The 19,725-nt window shown below is 50.9% G+C and overlaps 1 protein-coding gene across 1 annotated transcript in view; it reads right to left on the bottom strand.

The window, feature by feature from the left end:
• Positions 1–228: 228 nt before the first annotated feature.
• Positions 229–19,725, bottom strand: part of ST8SIA2 (ST8 alpha-N-acetyl-neuraminide alpha-2,8-sialyltransferase 2) — a 32,123-nt gene continuing 12,626 nt past the window's right edge. The window contains exons 2-6 of the mRNA XM_082488867.1: positions 16,750–16,812; positions 14,631–14,759; positions 13,852–14,109; positions 11,280–11,573; positions 229–642 (exon numbers count right to left, since the gene is read on the bottom strand). Coding sequence (XP_082344993.1) covers positions 357–642; positions 11,280–11,573; positions 13,852–14,109; positions 14,631–14,759; positions 16,750–16,812 — 1,030 coding nt within the window. The 3' untranslated portion in view covers positions 229–356. The remainder of the gene's footprint in view (positions 643–11,279; positions 11,574–13,851; positions 14,110–14,630; positions 14,760–16,749; positions 16,813–19,725) is intronic.

The raw sequence follows: 19,725 nt of genomic DNA, 5'->3' as shown, positions 1-19,725 counted from the left end.
AGTCACGACAAACGGCTTAACGGTTTACCCATCACCTAACATTACCCTCAAAAACCAAGGCCACCTTCACGCCCTCTCGGGCGTAGGTCGAACGCCCTTCCAAGCCCAGCAAGCCCACGGCAAGGGGTCTTGTCCAGGCCAGTCACGCCAGATGCTCCTGCATCTCTCCTGCCCCTTCCTTGGTGAACACCAAACAGTTATAATACTCAGGTCAATATATATAGGTACCACGTATATATATTTGTGTCGCTGTTCTGCGCATTAACAAAGACAACCAACCCCACCAGGCACCACTCGTCCTTTCCGCCCCCTCCCCTTCCTCCTGTGGATGTGCAGGAACACGGCTGGGGACCACCCTACGTGGCCCCATCACACTCCCCCACAGTCAGCTTCAAGGCTCCCTGCTGATGCAGCATCTTTAAGGCTTTGAACTCCAAGGGCATGGTGTGCGGGCTGGCCTGCGAGGTGTAGCCATACTTCAGGCTGTCGTAGTAGTGGTACTTGACTGGGTTCTGGTTCTGGTCCAGGGGAAAGGGCCAGAAGCCGTAGAGATAGATCTGATTGCAGAATCGAGTGGCTAAGGTGTACATGAGGAGGCCGGTGGTGGGTCGCTTGATGTGCACCTTGTTTGTTAGCCAGTACCTGCAAAGGGAGAGTAGAGGAAAGGGTGTTATTCCTCCCGCACACGAAGCTCGTGGCTTGCCCGTTTCCTCTCTCCAGCCTCTGACTGAGATATATTGGTGATTCGAAGTGAGAGGGTTCTGACTAGCAGAAGAGTTCTCCATGCCAAGAAAAAGCCTCTCTAGGGATTGCTTCGTGAATAAGCATCCTCCTGCTCTCTGTCTGGCGGTTACATCACACTTGTTGCTATGGCATTGGAGCATCTCAGGCCTCAGCAATCCTTTATGAAAAACGAATTGCTTGCAACGGTGGCCTTCAGTACTTCAGCCTACAATTATCTTCCAATCAACCTAGGAGATCAATACCATAGATCAAACCATCCACATGTCAAGTAGACTCCAGCAACCCCTTGAAGCAGACACACTCTCACACACGCAAACCGATGATTTTCATTGATGAATCAAGGTCTTTACACTGACAGTAAACACAACAGGGCTGTAAAAACCTTTGACCTGGAATAAAGGGTCACCAGGCGGCAAGAGCTAAACCGCACTGCTGTGCTCCTGTTACACCCGGCAACTCCTACTGTGATCCTGCACCAAAATACATCACCACACTCTGCAACGTCAGTCCATGAGATACACAACGTGGCATACTGCAATATATACTATATGTGATATGCCGGTCAGCCGCGCTTGCTGCTGAGAAGTGCGTTAGTTTTTATGAGGGATGGCAAAAAGAGCAGGGGAAGGAGGCGCCCTGTAGTGATGCACGAGCAGAAACGCTGTCAGCAGTTGTATTTTGGGCTGCCGATAAAAGTTATTGCAGCATCAACACCCTATAAGACGTTTCCAGTGCCCAGCGTTTATTGCACAGGCAACTTATCTCATTTGCTCAGCAGAAAAAAAAACCAAAAACACTGTCAGGAGACCAAAATCAGAAAGCAAAAGGTTTGGGGGGAGGTAGAAGGTGTCCCCCCTCCCCGAATGCAGACCCTCCATCCCCAGCACGTCTGACGCAGGCGCTGCCCCGCAGCAGGCAGGATGGGTGCAGGCAGCGCAGCCTGCCGTGTCGCAGCCCCCTTCGAGCCCTCCGATTATTTTTAATAGCTATTTCAAAGGGCCGGGGTTCAGGTGAGAGACTGGCAGCGCTTTGGATAAAAAGCACAAGGAAGCGGAGGGCAGCACGTGGCATCTCTGTGCTCTCACCCGGAGGTTTGGGACCCTGAGCTGGGTCCCGCTGTGGCACGCGGAGCCACGGGAAGCGTCTTGCTCCTCGTTCGCACTTTCTGCCCCGATTCTGAGGGTCTGGTGCTCAGACAGCGGGAACCCTCGGGAGAGCCGAGCCTTAATCCTGCAAATTAGCTTTTCACGAAAGCCATTAAAATTTAGCAACCAAGGCACACAACGCACTGGCTTGTTCTCAGCCAGATAAGAGAAAAATTGACTTTTCTGGTGAATCAAATTCTGGAAGCAGAGTGACCACCTCGGCACGTGCAGGAAGGGCATGGCAGGGTTTACTGGGTTCCCATACCCCAGGGGTGTTTAAGCGCCTGCAGCTTTAGCAAAGGATGAGTGCAACGTTTTTGGGAAGGGGGTACTTGTCAGACGCATATTGGCATCCAGCACGAAGAAAGGAGCAAGTAACTGGGGCAAAAACAATATCTCGGAGGCAAAGCATCAGCATTTTCTGGCCTTGCCTGGCCATATGGGTTGTGCTATGGGGACCCAAGGAAGTTCACTGCAGTGCCAAGGCGATCTTCTCCTGCAGGTAGCCATAAAACAGCCTCCTTGATGAGTTTAAGCACATTAGACCCCCGGCCTGCAGAGACAAATGGGAGATTATCACAACCATTTAACTCCCTGAATTAGGGTATCCTCACCCAGCAGGGAAACTACCTGGGAAGAACTGTCAAGCCACATAACTGGCTGGTTTTGGGGGAAGACACAACCAACGGGGTTTGTCCCATAGTTGCTTTAGCCTTAAAACTCGCCTTTTAGCAATTTGCCAGCTGGAGCACAGAAAGATAGTGGTGACCTCCTGGCCTGCCCAAAATATTAACTTTCGGGTTTTGCTGAGAGTCTGTAAAAACTGTACGAACGTACAACGACCTTGACAGCATGACAGAGTGACCCTTGCACGAGGGTGCAGGACATTCATGTGAACCCCAACGTTTTAAGCGTATTAATGATGAAAAAAAATAACCTGGGTAAAACACAGACGCGTTCTACAGAATCATGCCATTCTCTGCAACCCAGCCTGCCCAAAATGCCCTACCAAGACCAACAACTGTGCGCAACCAGCACCCCAAAGCAGCCCTACCAAAGCCAACCCATCGTGTCCACCTCAGCATATGCAGCTCATGAACACTCACTCAATAATATTGGGGTAGGGAATAACCACAATTCATATTCCTATAATAATTTAAAAAAAAAAAAAAAAGGCTTTTTTAACCCACATTGCAGGCACAGCATAGGTAAAATGAGAAGGATGACAAACCTCACTCTTACAGCACCATAAATTCTCACTGCTGGATGCAGCTTTGGGAGGGGGTGACAAGCTCCAGGCTGTCCCAGCCCACGCCCGGAGATGACATGTAATAACAATTATTACATAATAATTATATAATATTATTTATTTACTATTATTTTATTATTATATTTATAATTATATAATAATTATAATTATTACGTAACATATAATGCCCAAACCATAACACAGGCCATTGCCACAGCCCTTACAATTTGTTTCCTGGAGAGTGAAGGTGGGAAATCCTCCAGTGAGGTCTGGGGAATACTTTTTAATGACTGGTTTGTGATGGGAGTTTGGGAGCTATGAAGGAAGACCTCCCTCTTATCTCTCCCACCACTGGCCAACTGAGACAGTGGCCACATTCCTGGTGCAGGAGAGAACAGCTGGGGATGGAAATAAAACCTAATTAATTCTGTAAATCCAAATGAGGTTGTCTGAGCGCACATGGGATGCTGTGTCAACAGCGCACCTTTAATATGTGAGGTCCAGGATTTTAATTAGGAGGAAAGATAATCTTGAAGCAGACAGTAATTATTTTTCAAATTGGCTACACCAATCACCATAACTATTAACTGCAACATTTTATGGAAAGAGACAGCAATTAAAAGAGAAGAGCAAACAGCAGTCCTGAAACCCAATACCTCCTTTTTCAGAGCCTTTCTCACAGCGTGGACCTCCTTCAAAAGCCGGTGCTGTGTCGTTTCTGTAAATAAACCCTCAGGGGTGTAAGCAGCTACAGAGACAGGCTGGTGGCTGAGCGGGATGCAGCTATGAACAGGAACCGTGATGCTGTCAGGCAAAAATTGTCTGAGACAGCTCTTGTTTCGGATCATGATAGTGACAGATGGAAAATGCCATCAGATCTTCAGGGCCATCTTTTGTAAGGATGCAGCCTAGACACGAGCCCCAGCACCTATTTGAACTAACACTTGATGGAAGCCAAGGACAAAGGCTTCAAGAAGAGCAGCTCAGAGAGTCTCATCCTAGCCGGTAGGTGGTTCTGGTTGCTCCTCAGCAACATCAGTTTTCCAAAAGGTTTCCAAGAAATTTAAGCAGTCTCCCGAGCAGAATTGCAGAGCGCTGCTGCCGGCTGCCTGACTGCCAGCGTACGCCTCCTGCGAGGGGCTGCAGCCATGGGGGAAGCGACCCCTGTATTTGGACCTTAAAACCCAGTGGGAATCCTTCGGGAGACCAAACGCTCCGAAAATGCCCGTAGGAAGCCGCGGCTCCCGCCTGAGCCGGGGAAGGTGTCAGACTCCGCATGGCACATCTGGAGCACGCACCCCACTGCGCTGACAGTGCTCATCCTCCCCCAGCGTCACCGAATTTGGGGAGTAGAGCCTGGCCTTGATTTGGGCTGAAACGCTGGGTGCAAAACTCCTCCCTGCAGGCAGTGTTTGAGGACCACTAGGCGAGGGCATGGTGCTTACCCATCACCTCCTGATACGGCTGAGAAAACCCCGAGGTAAACTTGTACACTCCAGGTAAGGGTTAACCCGCAGGATAAAATGAACAGAAAATCCATCGCCCCCATGAAATGAACAAAAGAAACCCAGGTCAATGAAGAAATCAAGTTTCAGCAGTATCAGCTGCATTATTTAGCGATACAAATCAGAATAGCTGAAATAACGCGATTTCAGACCCTTTTAAAACAGCTTATTCATAAAAGCGCGATACAAACACAAGCTGTTGTGGAGGTGCTAGTCCTTGACTGTCAGAAGCACATTATCAGTCTGCCACACACATCCTGCTCCCATTAACGCTCACGAAGAACCAGCAACAGATAACGAGAGCGAGTGCCCTGGCGCTGTGCCGCGCTCGCGGTGGTGCAGGCGAGGACCCGCCGGCGCTGGCAGGGCACAGCAGGTATCCCTGCTGCTGGGTGGATGGAGATGAAGTGCTGGAGCCCAGGGAGCCAACGCTATCCCCCATCCAGCTTCTCCCAGCCCTTTTACCGTCCATGCCTCCCGTCTCCTCTGTCACCTCCACCAAAATAGCTGAGAGCCGTGAACGGTGATGAGATCTGTGCTGGATGGGCAGGAATGGGCAGGTCCCCATCCAGATTCGTGCTAACGCAGACTCCCAAAAGATGGATCTCAGAGTTGGGCTCTAACCCCGTGCTGGGCAAAGCCCAAACACCACATCACGCCTCTGTATCCAGTCTGGATTTGTACTGTGTGCCTTGGGTCTGGCTTCTGTGCAAGCAAATCAGCGCTGAGGCACAGATAAATGACTCTCTTCTCCTCCAGGTCTTGAGCTCTGTGGTGCCCTTTCAAACACACACGGCACTCAACACCCACAAGTCAAACCATTTCCAAACAGACAGGAGGAATGTAACTGGGAAGAGGATTACCCTATTTCTTTCCCCTTTCCTTCCTCTGCCCTTCCCCTTCTTTTGACAAAGGCAAGACTAAATCTTTTTCCTGATTAACCGGAACAAATTTACTGCCTCAGGGTCCCAGTGCAGACACACCACAGCTCACATAGAATGTGCCTCATTTGCTCAAGTGCAGAGGGGCAAGCACAATTGCTTGCGCAAGGATTTATTTGTGGGATATCCATGATCTTGCCCACCTGTAGTTTTACTGGGCATTCGTAGTCTCCCACATCCTACCCCAGCTGTGCAATTGGGAATGGCTATTTCCCCACACCCCCCCTCTACAGACTTTGGTCATCTTCATCCCTCACCTGAGTGCAGGACCACTGTCCTTAAATCGTCTAGTGGGACCAGAGATGAAGGGCTTTAAAGAACAAGTCCCTGGGGGCAGATATTTCAGAGAAGCCCCGGTGAGCTTAAGGACCGTATGGGAAGAAGCACGAAGGAGCCTGTTTAGAAACCCCACAACTGGGTGACGCTGGCTAATCAACAGCAGCACTGGTCTTGAGACAGACAGTGAGAGAAGATGGGCTCTAAGGGCTGTGAAAAGGAAAAGCAGCAACTTAGGTTTGACGTGTTAGAGAAAAGGGGAGCCCATGGAGGGATGCAAAAGAACAGGGTGGTGCCATCACAGCAACAGGTTAGGAGAATAACCTGCACACATATGTCCTGCATGGCTACAAGTAAGGCAAGACTGTTGGAAAGGATGCAGCGTAATCAGCACACAAGGCGAGGAGGCACCAGGGGAGGGTTTCCACCATGGCTGGTGGTTGGGAAAGGCACCAGCTGAGCAGCATTGCCCTGAAAAATCAGCAAAGGCTTAGATGGCGTTTGGGTGTGAGGAACCAGGGAGACCTCTGAGGCAAAGATGAATCCACTTTATGCCCCACCAGGTTGCATTTCTGAGGACACGTGGCAGAGCTGCACTATGCAAGCTATGGACCCTGAGCAAGGCCATCGCTGTCATGAAGAGCGCACACGAACTGTCATGGCTATTTGGATGTTAAACCTAACGGAAGACCTAGCCAAGGAGCTGTAAGATATATCGATTTATTTTTTTTCTTTCAAGAAGCTCTTAACAAAATCTTAAGGGATTAGAATTGGTTACTGCCAAGAGACCCTCGTGATGGACACAGTGAGAAATGCTCGACTAGATTATACAAGGTAAACTGAAACGTGTCCATGAATTCTCCACAAGGAGTGATAGTCAAACCTCCAGACACAATTATTTTCCCTTGCTTCCTGCATCTCATGTTATTGCTCTGACAAAAGCTGCTTGGCAATAGGGATTACAAGGCTTTTTGGAGACACTAACAGATGACTTATAAGGGGCTTGCTTGCTTCCCAGCCAGGAGACGAGCGCTGCGCTCGCCAGACGAATTGCTCGGGAGACATTTTACAGAAGCGCTCCGAAGTGAGTCACGCACCCCCGAAACGCATGGCACCGTCCCCATCCCCGCGAGCTGGCTCCCTGCCACGGCACAGCTTTCCTCCTCAGCCTTAGGTAGCGACTCGGCTTCCTTCTGAGCTCCTCCATCGAAACGCTGACGGTTCTTCTCCCCTCCTGGCGTGAAGATGGGGAGTTTTACCGTGTAAGAACAGCTTCGGTCCTATTGCACAGATTATCCCAAATCATCAACACAAAAAGCTATCAGCAAACATTTAAGGCACCCTCACAGCTAGGAAGGCGATGTCTCAAATGATGCTGTTAAGGACAACAAAACCAAATGCTTTTTACTTATCTCAGCAACGCACACTCTACAAATACCCCAAATGCACTGAAAATTATAGGAAAAAACGCTCAATTGCCACTGAAATGCATTCTGGTCTGGGGAAAAGCAGAGCAGGACAATAAATACTGTGGTTCAAGGAGGAGTCAAGAACTCACAAATGTGTTTCACTGGAAGTGAAGGAAGAAGAGAAAAGGCAAAGCTTTTGTAGCCAAATTGAAGTTGGCTGAGATAACGTTAGTCTTTATAGAAAGTGCTATCCCTTGAAAAAAAAAAAATGTACAAAAGAACGTCTTGGCTGAAAGACTCCCCCCATTTCTTCGTGATTTCCAAATCAACTTAGGATAGATTATAAAGGGTAGCTTTATCCAGCAAAGATGGGACATCTCTGCAACTGCAGCCCACTGTAGCACAAAGGGATGTTCTGTGGGGCTTTGTGGATTATCGATTCTCTGCTGCATGCCACAAAATTTATTTGTTTCACAAATGTCAGATCTGTCAAAGAAAAGTGTGATGCTACAAACCGGCATGTTCCTCAGAGGGAGCTGGAAGGAGTCATTGGCGACCATATCCCTGTAACAACAAGGAGCTCAGAAGCAAAAATATATGATGATCTTAGGAATTAGTATCACATCAGACGAATAAGTAAACTTCTAGCGATTCTGGTCAGTTTGACCTGAGGAAAGATTCCTTCTTCACCCCAAACTACATCATATCAATTACGCTGAGCACATGGTCAAGACTACTTTACAGGTGCCTGAGAGACTTCCTACACAGCACCAAGAGCATCAGCACAGCCCCCTCCTCAGCTGTGGCCAGTTCATTTGGTACTGCCTGAATCACTCTTAACTCCATCCAAGTCCAAACCTGTGAGGCTGCACCGAGGAAAGGGTTAACCTTGACTCCAGCCTTCCCTCCAGAACAGCACAGCCCTTTGCCCCCCAGCCCTGGGTGGCCCCTCTGCACAGCTCCTTGACCAGGCCACCACACACTGGGTAGGTGTTGAAGTGCTCCCATCAGTTCTAGCTAGCTGAGGGGCCTGCAGTTTTAATTATATTAATCGTTAATTAGCTGGCATCCTTGTTTTCCTGCTGATAAGTGTGAGAGCAGGAGGGCAGGTCAGGCAGCAGCTCCCTTGGCTTAGAGGGCAACCCCTGATGAGGATTAGCACTGGCTTCTGCGGTGATAATTGAATTAGTGCTGCCTCAGCGCAGCCATGACCCACCTTTCTCCATCGCCCCACAGCACAGTGAGCGGCCCAAAGGACAGGATTGAGGTCTCGGCTGTAGCTCAGCCCAGGCACTTAGAGCCTGTCATCAGCATCAGCCAGCGTCCGACCACGCGCTGGTACCATTTCCACCCCAGACACCCACCAACACGGGCTACTTCACTCACTTGCTGGTCTGACTGGTCACATCCCTCTGGGCCCCAGCAGGTTTTCAGAAGCCCGAACCCACGTTCCTTACACGGGACCCCATTAAAACCCACAGGAACACTAACACATGGAAAAGGAATAAAATACTCCAAGCCATGGGGGAGACGGGTGCGTCACTCCACGCACCGAAAAACAGCGCTGAACCCGTGGGCTTGTCCCAAAATCCCTGCGTCCCCTCCAGCCAGGCAGGACCTGCCAGCCCCGGGTGGTGGCTCCAACACTGCTCTGTGGGAGATGCACAGGGACAACCAGAGCGCCAACCAGCCTGGCTGGACCGCAGGGCTGCAGCACAGGAGGGCCAGGAAGGTGCTGTGTGTTGGAAGATAAGCTCAGCAGCAGAGCTTATCGAGGCATCCTCCTCCTCTCCCGCGGGAAAGCGATGCCCAGCCTTTGCCAATCCCTCCACAAAGCTTCCTACGGGAAGTTTCTAGCACCAGGAATGGTTGCCAGCACAGGATTAGCAGCCTGTTGATTTAAAGGGCTTATTACAGGAGCTTAATTCTATTTTGACAGATGAAAGTAAGTCAATTACAGCTAGAAATAGCTCAAAATTTGGGTTGTGGTGTTTCTTTTTTTTTTTTTTTCCTCCTCCCTTTCTATGAATTGTGATATCATTTCCTTCCTTTTCTTTCCCTCAAAGCCAGCATTTTCTGTAAGATGCCTCTCTGGCCCAGGGAAGCTTCAAACACAGGCGCTTGGGGCAGATGTGGTTCTTTTTGCCCGTTCTTGCTGCCTCCACTCCTCCCAGCCTGCCTGTGCTGCCTGCAGAGCTGCCCCTCACACCCCTCTCCCCACAGCACCCCTTCAGGCTTGCTCCTGCAGGAAACGACCCCAAAATCTGTCCCATGCCCACCCCCTGCACTGACACCTAACCCAGGCTGGAACAGAGCAATGCCCAGCACGGACCAACTGACCAGAGGAGCTCAGGCTCAGAGACATGCTGGGGAAGAAGTGCTCAAAGCAATCAAGAAACATTGATGCTGAGGCTTAGAAGCAGGAGCATCAGCTTCATAAGCGAATTCCCATCCCAGGAGAGCAACAGGGTCTAGTCAGAATCGGAGAGGACAACTACTGCAACTAAATCATCTTCAGCATAAGCCATGGCCTGCCTAGATTCTCTGAATGCCTAATGAATCATAGAATCATAGAATTGTCTAGGTTGGAAGAGACCCTTGGGATCATCGAGTCCAACCATCTAGCCTACTCTACAAAGTTCTCCCCTACACCATATACCCCAACATATCCCCCAACACCGCATCTAAACGTCTCTTAAACCCATCCAGGGATGGTGGCTCAACCACCTCCCTGGGCAGTCTATTCCAATGCCCGACCACTCTTTCTGTGAAAAATTCTTTCCTAATGTTCAGTCTAAATCTACCTTGTTGGAGCTTGAAGCCATTCCCATCATGAATCTCCCCAGAGAAATAAAGCAAGATGGCAAGAGCCTACCCCGTTACCAAGCCATTCACATGGAAGTCTCACCCCTGGAGCTCTCTTTCTTCCCACCCCCACCACACCTGTGTCTCCCACACACCTGGTTGCAGTGAGGAAGCAGAAACACCCTTTCCTTCCCTCCCAATAAGTCTGTTCACCACCACCTGGCCCTATTTATCTGACCAGCAGGACCAGTCCCTTCCCTGGGCTGGCCACTTAAGATGAGCAGTGCAATTAGCACCATTACAGGAACGTGCAGGCTACTCGTGAAGAGCTACTCTGCCGAGTCCGTTCAGGCTGCTATGAGCAACCTGACCTGAGGAGCTGTGTGAGACTTGCACGTGTCACTTAAGCACAAAGCCACAAATTTTGTCACCAGCTCTGCAAACCACAACACACACGCACATTCCTCCAAGGACAGCCCTCATTGTAGGTTAGGGAGTTATTGTGGTGACGTCCAAAGTGCTGGAAGACTCAGGCTTGCGCACGAAGCTGGGAGGGGTCTGGACGACAATCTTATGAGGAACGACTGAGGGAACTGGGGTTGTTTAGCCTGGAGAAAAGGAGGCTGAGGGGAGACCTTATTGCTCTCTACAGCTACCTGAAAGGAGGTTGTAGAGAGGTGGGGGCTGACCTCTTCTCGCTAGTGACAAGTGACAGGACGAGAAGAAACGGGTTCAAGTTATGCCAGGCGAGGTTTAGATTGGATATTAGGAAAAAAAAATTTTTCACTGAAAGGGTTATCAAACATTGGAATAGGCTGCCCAGGGAGGTGGTGGATTCACCATCCCTGGAGGTGTTTAAAAAAATGGGTAGATGTGGTACTTGAGGACATGGTTTAGAAGTGGTTTTGTCAGGGTACGTTAATGGTTGGACTTGATGATCTTAAAGGTCCCTTCCAACCTCAGCAATTCTATGATTCTATGACATCGCATGGCTAAAAGACCTCACGCTCGATACTGGGGAGACCCTGCTTGCGAGGTGGTCTCCAGTTCTCATCTAGAGACCAGCCACCACCTGTGGAGTCTTCCTCACGGTCTACAGAAAGAAACAGCTCATGTTGTTTGCCTCCAGCGCAAACCCATTGATTGCTCTTCAGCTCAGGAGGCTCATGAAATCCTGGCTCCAAGCACACCAGAAACGCTCTCACCCTCGGACAGCGTGGAGCAGGCGCAGCGAGGGGTAGGCAGTCCTGACGTTGATGTGGTGCTTCAGGATGAGCTCATTCACCCACTCCACTCGCTCCTTTCCCCCCTTAGCCATGAACGCCGGGATCCAGAGGATGCTGCCGTTGAGGCTGTGGAGGCGTTGCAGCAGCTTCTCCCTCCAGGTCTCGTTCACCAGGTCCTCGAAGGCCCGTTGGATGACCGAGGGGTTCATAGTCACCAGGTCCGTCTTCATGCCCACGTCCTGCGAGTACTCCTGGACAGGGGCCAGATTGCACCTGTGAGGGGAAGCACCGAACAGCCCTTTGCAATGGATGCGAGTGACAAACACGAGGGGTGTTTGATGCCAAAAGCCAGGGCCAGTGATGGATATGCCCATTCTCCCTCGCTTTTAGGAGGAGGAGGGAGAATGAGTCTCTGCAATGAATTAGAGAGGCTCTGAACTGGTAATGATGAGCCATCTTAATATCAGGTGATCGTTCCTCACCGTGCTGGCATGCACATGCATATTCCTCTGGGGCGATGCTAATAACAGACATAGCTCTGGTGTCTGGTGGGTGGCTCTGTATGGATCACTATCTCTTCTGGTGCGGTTCAAAAATAACGTGTAGCAACAAACCTCCCGCCTTTGCTGCCATGCCAGATTTTAAATGAAACGGCCTTTCCCACGCAAGGAAAGTGCTCGCCTCTTAATTCCAGCCTCGCTGGGGTAATACTATCCCAAGTCCCTTTTCTCCTCCTGGTGAGTCTCAGCTAACAGCAGACCCGGTGGCACTGGCAGCGATAATGACACCAGCAGGAGGTGGATGCCAGGACATGGTCTCCACAGGGTTTGGCTGTCTGGAGGCTGTGACCTTCAAAAAACATCTCTTTCTGTAGTTTTAATTGGTGCCTCCTCTCAGGCTGTGCACGCGGATACGGGCACACACACTCCCTATGGAGCTCCTGTGCCACGAGCTCCTGTGTCACGCCAGGGATGAGGGCTGAGGGGCTGCAGAATGAACTGCCAACAAATCACCCTCATTATGTGGTGGTTTCCTACAGCTCCTTGGGGGGGGATCCGTGGCCATTAAGCCGTGGCCGTGCCATGCACGTGGCGCTGGGTAAATGGGACCAGCTGATGAGGAGACGCAGAGAGATGCTTCTCCAGCATCGTGAAAACCAGAGGGTACCCACATGTTAGCACACTGTGTGCTCTCCTGTGGTGTTTTACAGTGAAGTTACAGTATTTAACGAGCAGGAATTGCATCCCAACCATCTGCCTCAATAATCAGCCATTACTACTGTTTTCCCTACTTTACAGTTGGGAAACTAAGGGAATGGTGTAAAGAAAATCCAGCTACTGGCACACGGGGCCCTTGTGATCTTGCCACAGGAATAAAATCGCTGAAAATAAGCATTGGATCTGAAGAGCAAAACTGTATTCCGGACACAGAGCCCATCGCTGGTCACTGCCAGCCCCACTGAGAAGGCTGCCTGGATGGAGCAAACCTTCCTCAGGAAGATGCAGGTTCAAGTGGTGGCTCAGATAACCTACGGTGGGAAGAGCACATCCATGCCAGACCTGCGCTAGCATACATGGCTGAGGAGAAGTCACTCAAAATCCCAGTCCTTGCACCCAGAAAAGCTCTTCTCCTGTAACTTTGCTGCCTGGCACAAAAGCCCCTCCCTAAACTTTGCCAGAACTGCAAAAAAGCAATTTTTCCCCCCCTCTGCTCGCTCTGGTTACACTTAAGGATGGAAGGATAACGCCCCGTCCCCCGCGGACAGGACGGAGCTGCTGGCAGGCTGGAGCGGCCGGGCTTAAGCGGGGGGCAGAGGTGACATTATCCTCGTTCCCACGTCACGCCGGGGACCGCCTCTGTGAGCCGCTGATGGATTGGGCTGTCTTCATAATAGACTCGCCAGAAAGCAAATGTCTGCACATACATAAATCATCAGCGGACTCCAACAGCCCCTCGGCTAACAGATGTGCACGGGTGGTGGGGATGGGAGGGCAGGCGCGCTCCTCCTCTCCACTTCAAGCATCTTCTGTAGCGAATTCGGCGCGTGTGCCGGTGGGGGCGAGGATCTGCTTGGCGCAGGTCCGTGGGGACATTGGTGCTGGGGACGGAGCGGTCAGAGCTAGGCGTGCACAAGTGCGGTACCAGGTGATGGTGCAGCGCACCCGGTGCTCAGGGGCAGAAGGGATTTGGGGAAGAATCGAGCTTGTGTCCTCGGGGGAGTCCAGGAGAGGGTTTGTTTGCAAGAGGGCAAGCATGCGGGAAAAGAGGAGGGAGTGCTCGGGACTGGGGGTGCTGGGGGCTCATGGTGCCCAGGGGGGGTTAACGGTGCACCATGAGAAGCCGCGGTGCATTTTAGGAACACTGGAGGAGGACCTGGTGGTGGGTGGGAGGGTTTGAAGCAGGGCGTTTGCATCGGTGAACGCTACGCACGCGCACGGGGCTGCAAGGCTGCGCGGCACCACGCCACCGGGACTGCAGCCCCTTCCCACTGCTCCGAACCCCCCCTTGAAACCCCCTCAGCCCCACCACGCAGCGGGGCGCCGTCCCCTACCTTATCACGAAGCTGTGCGCGTCGATCTCGGGGCCGCAGCCGCTGCTGAGCAGGACCCCCGAGTTGCCGACGATGGCGCAGGTGGGGAACTGCTTGCCTTTGAGGGGCGAGGTGCGGGGCAGCAGCTCGTACAGGTTCTGCGAGACGTTCATGGTGCTGTCCCTGTCAAAGACGTAGTGGATGATGTCCCCCGGCTTCAGCGTCCCCTTCAGCACCGAAATGTCCTTCTCCGCATCCAGGAACTTCAGGATCTGTTTCCTGAGGACAGGGGAGAAAACAGCCCCATCAGGTGAGGCGCAGAGATAATTTGGGTCACACACAAGACGAACTCTTGCCTCCTGCCTGCCCTCGCTCCATGGCCAGTCCCAGCCGACTGATGCTGCCCAGCAACAGCTTACAAGCAGATATCTCCAGCTTAACGCCTGCTCCTTCCCCACCCATCCCTTCCCGGGGCAGCCCACCATTAGTGGGGGTTCCCTGTGTTTACCCCGGGGAGAGGGTCTCCTTCCCCCCTGCACGCCCCACCGCCAGCGCACACTAATCCCCACTTGGCCTGGAAAATGGGGGCTCAAGTGCTCCTGGTTTCGTGGTTGCAAGGCCAGCTGGTTCAGCCGGGAATTCATTTCCAAGCGATCGCTTACAGATATGAAGCCTGGCTCAGCAGGAGATAAGCCTTTTATTTCTTCCTCGACTTCTTTAGATGATATACAGAGGCAATTTGCCAGCTTGCACTGGAGAGGACCAAGTCTGCCTCTTGTCCTATAGGTAATTACCAGTACCTGATCTTCAAAGACAGTGTCTGGTTGTGTCTCCATTTGGATGAGGCTGGTTTAATGTTGTGCTTAATGCTTTCATTACTTCTGTCAACAACAGCTGGAGACGAAGAGTCATTTATTACTACTTCAGCTCTAGAGAAAAGAAAGACAGGGAGAGGGAGAGAGACAGGATCCGTTAGCATCCCAATGGCACTTCTAATCACTGTCTTCGGCTCCGGCTGCTGGAATTCAAACTTCATCAGAAAAGCAAAATTGTAGTTATTAGCTAAACAAGAACTGAAAGCCTGTTTGTATTCGGCTACACTCAAGCAGACAGACACAAATCCTTAAATACCTGCTCGCTTACAAGGACACAGACTTACAGCCAGGCACAGCTCTATGGAAAACACAGCTTCACACGTGGAGCCACAGAAAGGCATGCACACGAAAACACAAGCAGGCTCTGCGAAGACAGGCTGGCAGACACACACCCATAGACAAGACACCCCAGAGCTCCGGGGAGCCCCCAAAATTCACCCAGACGTTTCCCGCAAGGGCAGCCAACCTGCTGCCTCGTGGTCGCCCGTGAGCATCCTGAAGTGGAGCCAGCTCAGCTCCTCCAGCGGGTCAAAATCCTCGTCACAGAAGTGCGACCTCCACTTCACCCAAGGGAGAAATTAACTGAGCTGAGCTGCTGGGTGCTGCTTGTGAGATGGGGCGAGGAGCATCCCGGACCGACCAGGGGGAGGTCGGCTCGCTGGTAACTTTTTCCCCTCGTTAGAAGGGAGCACGAGGATTTCGGCATCCGTTATCGTCTGCTCCAGACCCAGAAATGAGCAGGGGGACGGGCAACAGCCAGATGCTGCGGTTTGGAGACACTCACTGGGAGACCCCGGCTTTTAATCCCTGCCCTAAGAAGCAAATCGGCCCCAGCACTTCAGTGCCATTTACATCAAATGGCATGAATTAAGGGAGCCTCTGAATATTTGATTCCAGCCAGCCGCCCTCCAAAGAGAATGCCCAAGCATCTCATCAAGAAGCTGTGCATGCGTCTGCAGCCCCGAAAAAACCTTCACACTTCAGAGCGCTCTGAAAAATACACAGCCAAAGCACTCGCTATCAGCTAAAGGGAATCTCCCTCTCCGGTGCAAAGGGCTTTCGCCAGCGGGGAAATGGTTTGTAAATAAATACATTTATAAAAAGCGTGTAAAGCCCAAAGAGGGAGCAGAGTGAGAGATGGGGCAGAGCTGGTGACCCAGGCTCAGGGACGACATCCAGCTCCCGGGAGCACATATCCAGCCCAGGGAAGGAGCTCCTGAGGACACGCTGTGGCTCACACTATGTAATGTTTCAGAAAGGCAAAGAAATGTGTTTATAAATGCCGGCTGCCACTGTCCTCGTGTGTGTTTGTACAGTGCCCCTCCAGAGGCTGCCAGTCCAGGCTGTCGGATTCGTTTGCGTCTTGCATTTTGCCATATCACCTCGTGTCTTGCCGAGCTTACTTAATAAGGTGTGAAAAATCATAAAGGAAACAGGGTAAAGAAATCTTGGGAATAACTATGATTTTTTTTTGGTTTTGCCCATTTTCTGTGTTTTCATCAGCTGTGGCGACATCGCCGCAGAATGACATCACCCTTCCTTTCTCGCGGGGTGTCACTACGTGTTGCAACCGCGCCACTTGGCAATGCCGGGCTGACATGAACTCATTGTAAAAATAACGCAGAGAGACACTGAATGAAGCTGCGATGCCACGAAATGACTCTGCGATGGAGCAACGTTACTGAAGCGCATGATGATAAAACCGAATGGAGTTCTGATGTCAAAGACAGCGATCTCTCTTCTAATAGCACGTAGTAAAACTACGAAAATGGTAACTCTATCACTGACTTATTTTCACAATAAGTAACTCTCTCTTTCTCGTTCTCTCAATCACCGCAACTTGCAGATTCTTGGTTATTTGCAAATGATTATTGCACTGAGCTGGGGGAAGGAGGGGGAGAAACGATTAAGAAAATGCAAAGCAGAAGTGAAAAGAAACAGATACATTTGCTAAATAAGAACAGCACTATCCAGCGAAGAGGAGAAGCAGATTAATAGATGCCTTACAGCAAAAACAAATGAACACAAAATCTAATTTACAAACCTATTAGATTTGCTATGTAAGCTGTTCACAGCTGATCTGATTGTACCTCTGCCTCCAGAACTCCTGCAAGACAAAGGAAATGCATTATTTATAAACCCAGCTCCTCTTTGCCAAGCATTGTTCAACAGTCAAGAGATCCTGCTCTGAAGGGCTCCGAACGGAGACACTGCTGCGCTGTTCGCATCCCACCCCATCCAGAAGGGAGATGTCCTGATGCCTGTGAAGGGCTTTTCACATCCATCGTCATTGCTGCCCTACCGCGACCGTAAAATCATTCCGGCAAAAAAAAAAAGCTCCTAACCAACCCAATTAATAATACCTGTGCGATCTAACCAGCCATCAAAGACATCTGGTCTCTGTCATCAAAGCAGCATGCAGCCTACAGGTTGCATTAAATACATCTCTACTTTTTTTTTTTTTTTACGAGTCAGGCGTTAGCAGTGCAAAGAGAAAGTCTCCTCCATCTCCAGGTTGCCTGGGGACTTTCCCTGTCCCTTTCAGGTGGCGACTGAGCTGAATGGTCTGGACAGGATTCCCACCACTGTCTTCATCTTGGACTTTCAGTTGAGACCACCCAACACCTCCATTTTATCCAGACCAAGCCACTAGCCTTGGCCACTAGCCCCAAGTCCTGGGTGACTTGTAGAGATCCCGCCCTCACAGTGCGCCTTCTCCCGCCTCCCAGTGACCTGGACCAGGGCCAGGGTCCCCGTTCCAGCCCCCTCTGATCCCATGAGTAGCCTGAAGCCCCTTGTCCCCACCTCTGGTGTAACCTGGCTGAAGCTACGAGGCCAACTCATCACAGTCATTCTCATGCTGGAGCTGAGACCTGAAGTGACAGCCTTGTCACTCCCATGGCCTGACACCAGTGCACAAGGACGGGTGCCAGACCTGCCTGAACGAGACCTGTGGGAACAGACAGCCAAAGTTTCCAGCACTACATGATGCTGTAATGAAGAATAGGTGGGACCAAGCCCCTTCACAAACCAACGCCACTCATACGACCTGCGCACCCTCACTTGAAAATAAATACATACAAGTACTGGTCTGCATCTAGTTGGCTGCAGAGTCCCTTCTTGCTATAGCTCGCTATTTTCAAAGGGGTCACAAAGAACCAGTCGCCCACTTTGTGATGCTCAGTGGGAGCTGGGCTCCCAGTCAGGCACACGATAACTGCCACGTGCTCATCGCTCTGTTTTATTATTTCCATAGCACAGATATCCAAATGAACATGCTCATAAAGAGAACCAAATTCTCTTCTAGCAGAAATATTGTTACCTGGAAATATATACCTTAATGAAAATGTATCTCAGGAGCACGTATTTCTACCAGTCCTGAAAAAAAATCCCAAATCCATTAGACATAAATGAAAAAGAAATAGAGCGCGTGAATGTTTGGTGCCATCAAAAAAGATTTTCAGACTTGCAGGACGCAATGTAAACCCCTTCGTTAGGCTGAGCACAGCCCCCAGCACCGCATAACATCAAACCCTGGGAAATGCCGCGATGGTTGTCCCTTTCCTCCCTCCTGCCGGTGACCATCTACGGCCAAGTCAGAGCAATTCCTGCTCCGACGCTCTCCTCTTTCCTTTGACAAACCTGAGAGTCAGTGAGCTGTTTCATTTTTTGGTGCATCAAGGGAACAGCAGGTCTAGCTTATTCCTAGAGCCTACTGGCATTTAACAAGCCTCCGCTTTAATGGGGTTCACTGCGGGGTGTGGGAGCAGACTGGATTAGTGTGCAAACCACGCATCCTTTCCGAGACGTCTCCTCTGAAGGAGCCTTCCAAATGGGATTCACACTCCTTCACACTTGCTGTAAGACAGATAGGGACTGGATTAAGGGCTTAGAAAAAGAAATGCTGCTCCTTGAATAAGTGCCGGTTCACAATCTCTGTGAAAGGAAAAAAAAAAAAAAATCACAGAAATTAGGAAGTGGAGAAGACCCGTTAGCTCCCACCTCATCCATGTTTTGCAGCTATGGCAGGACTGATTCGAAGCATCACAACGTATTATTCAAATGCATTTATCCAATCTAGCTTTACATGCCCTCAGCGACAGGTCTGTGCGTGTCTCCTCCTGAAATTAAGGCAGGCACCGGGGCTGGAGACGCTGGGCGTGAGGAAGACAAGTTGAAAGCACATCTCCCAACTCACCGTGCGCAGAGGTGGTGGGGAAGGAGATGGGCTGCCCGGATCCCCCGCTGAGCAGCCCCTCAAGGGCAGTTTCAGGGGTCACTCTTCCCCCCTCACACACCGTGACGAGAGAAAGTTTTCAAAATATTGTAATGCAAACAGAGCATGAAGTGTTCTGCTGTCATGTATGAACGTGGAGGGGGTGGCTCATCGGTGGAGGAGACAGCAGGGCTCTGCTAGCCATCTTCCCATGCCTTGCTCCACAGCACTGGGCTCCCCGCTTTGCTGGCCAGCAGTGGCCAGGATGCTCACAGTGGACGCCCGGGATGCCGGCACAGACACCGCTCCCTGTACCAGGCTTGGTTTCTCTCTGAGCCACAGAGATTGCCAGAAGCTGGGACGTAATACTTGGCTGAAGGTCTCAGCTGGTTGAGTGAATCCTAAAATGCTCCTGTGGCTTCAAAACCTTGGGGTCCTTTGTGTCCTACACTGCAACTTCTGGACATCTTCCCTACGGTCTCCCTTTGTACAGTTGAAGATGACGTGTGCTGTGAATATGATAACATGGGGTGTATTGCCCTGTCCAGCCACCCTGCTCGGCTCAGCCCACCGCTGGGTACCAGCCAGGCAAACCAGCTGCTCAAAACACCCGTAGTTTAGTCAAGCACGGTATTTTCCAAGGTCTGCCATACTTCATTACCAGCACAGGCAAGCCAATATCGCTGTACTGCTTCACTTCCCCCACCTGGGAAGAGGAAAACATTAAGAAATGGAAGGCACTAATTAAGAGGCACACGTTAAGAAAGGGGAAAAAAAAAGTCAGCCCATTTTATTATATGTTGC

Source organism: Vanellus vanellus (assembly GCF_965231255.1).
Source record: "Vanellus vanellus genome assembly, chromosome: 11".
NCBI lineage: Eukaryota > Metazoa > Chordata > Aves > Charadriiformes > Charadriidae > Vanellus > Vanellus vanellus.
The sequence above is the reverse complement of the archived record's forward strand: the minus strand, read 5'-3'. Positions and strand labels throughout refer to the sequence as shown.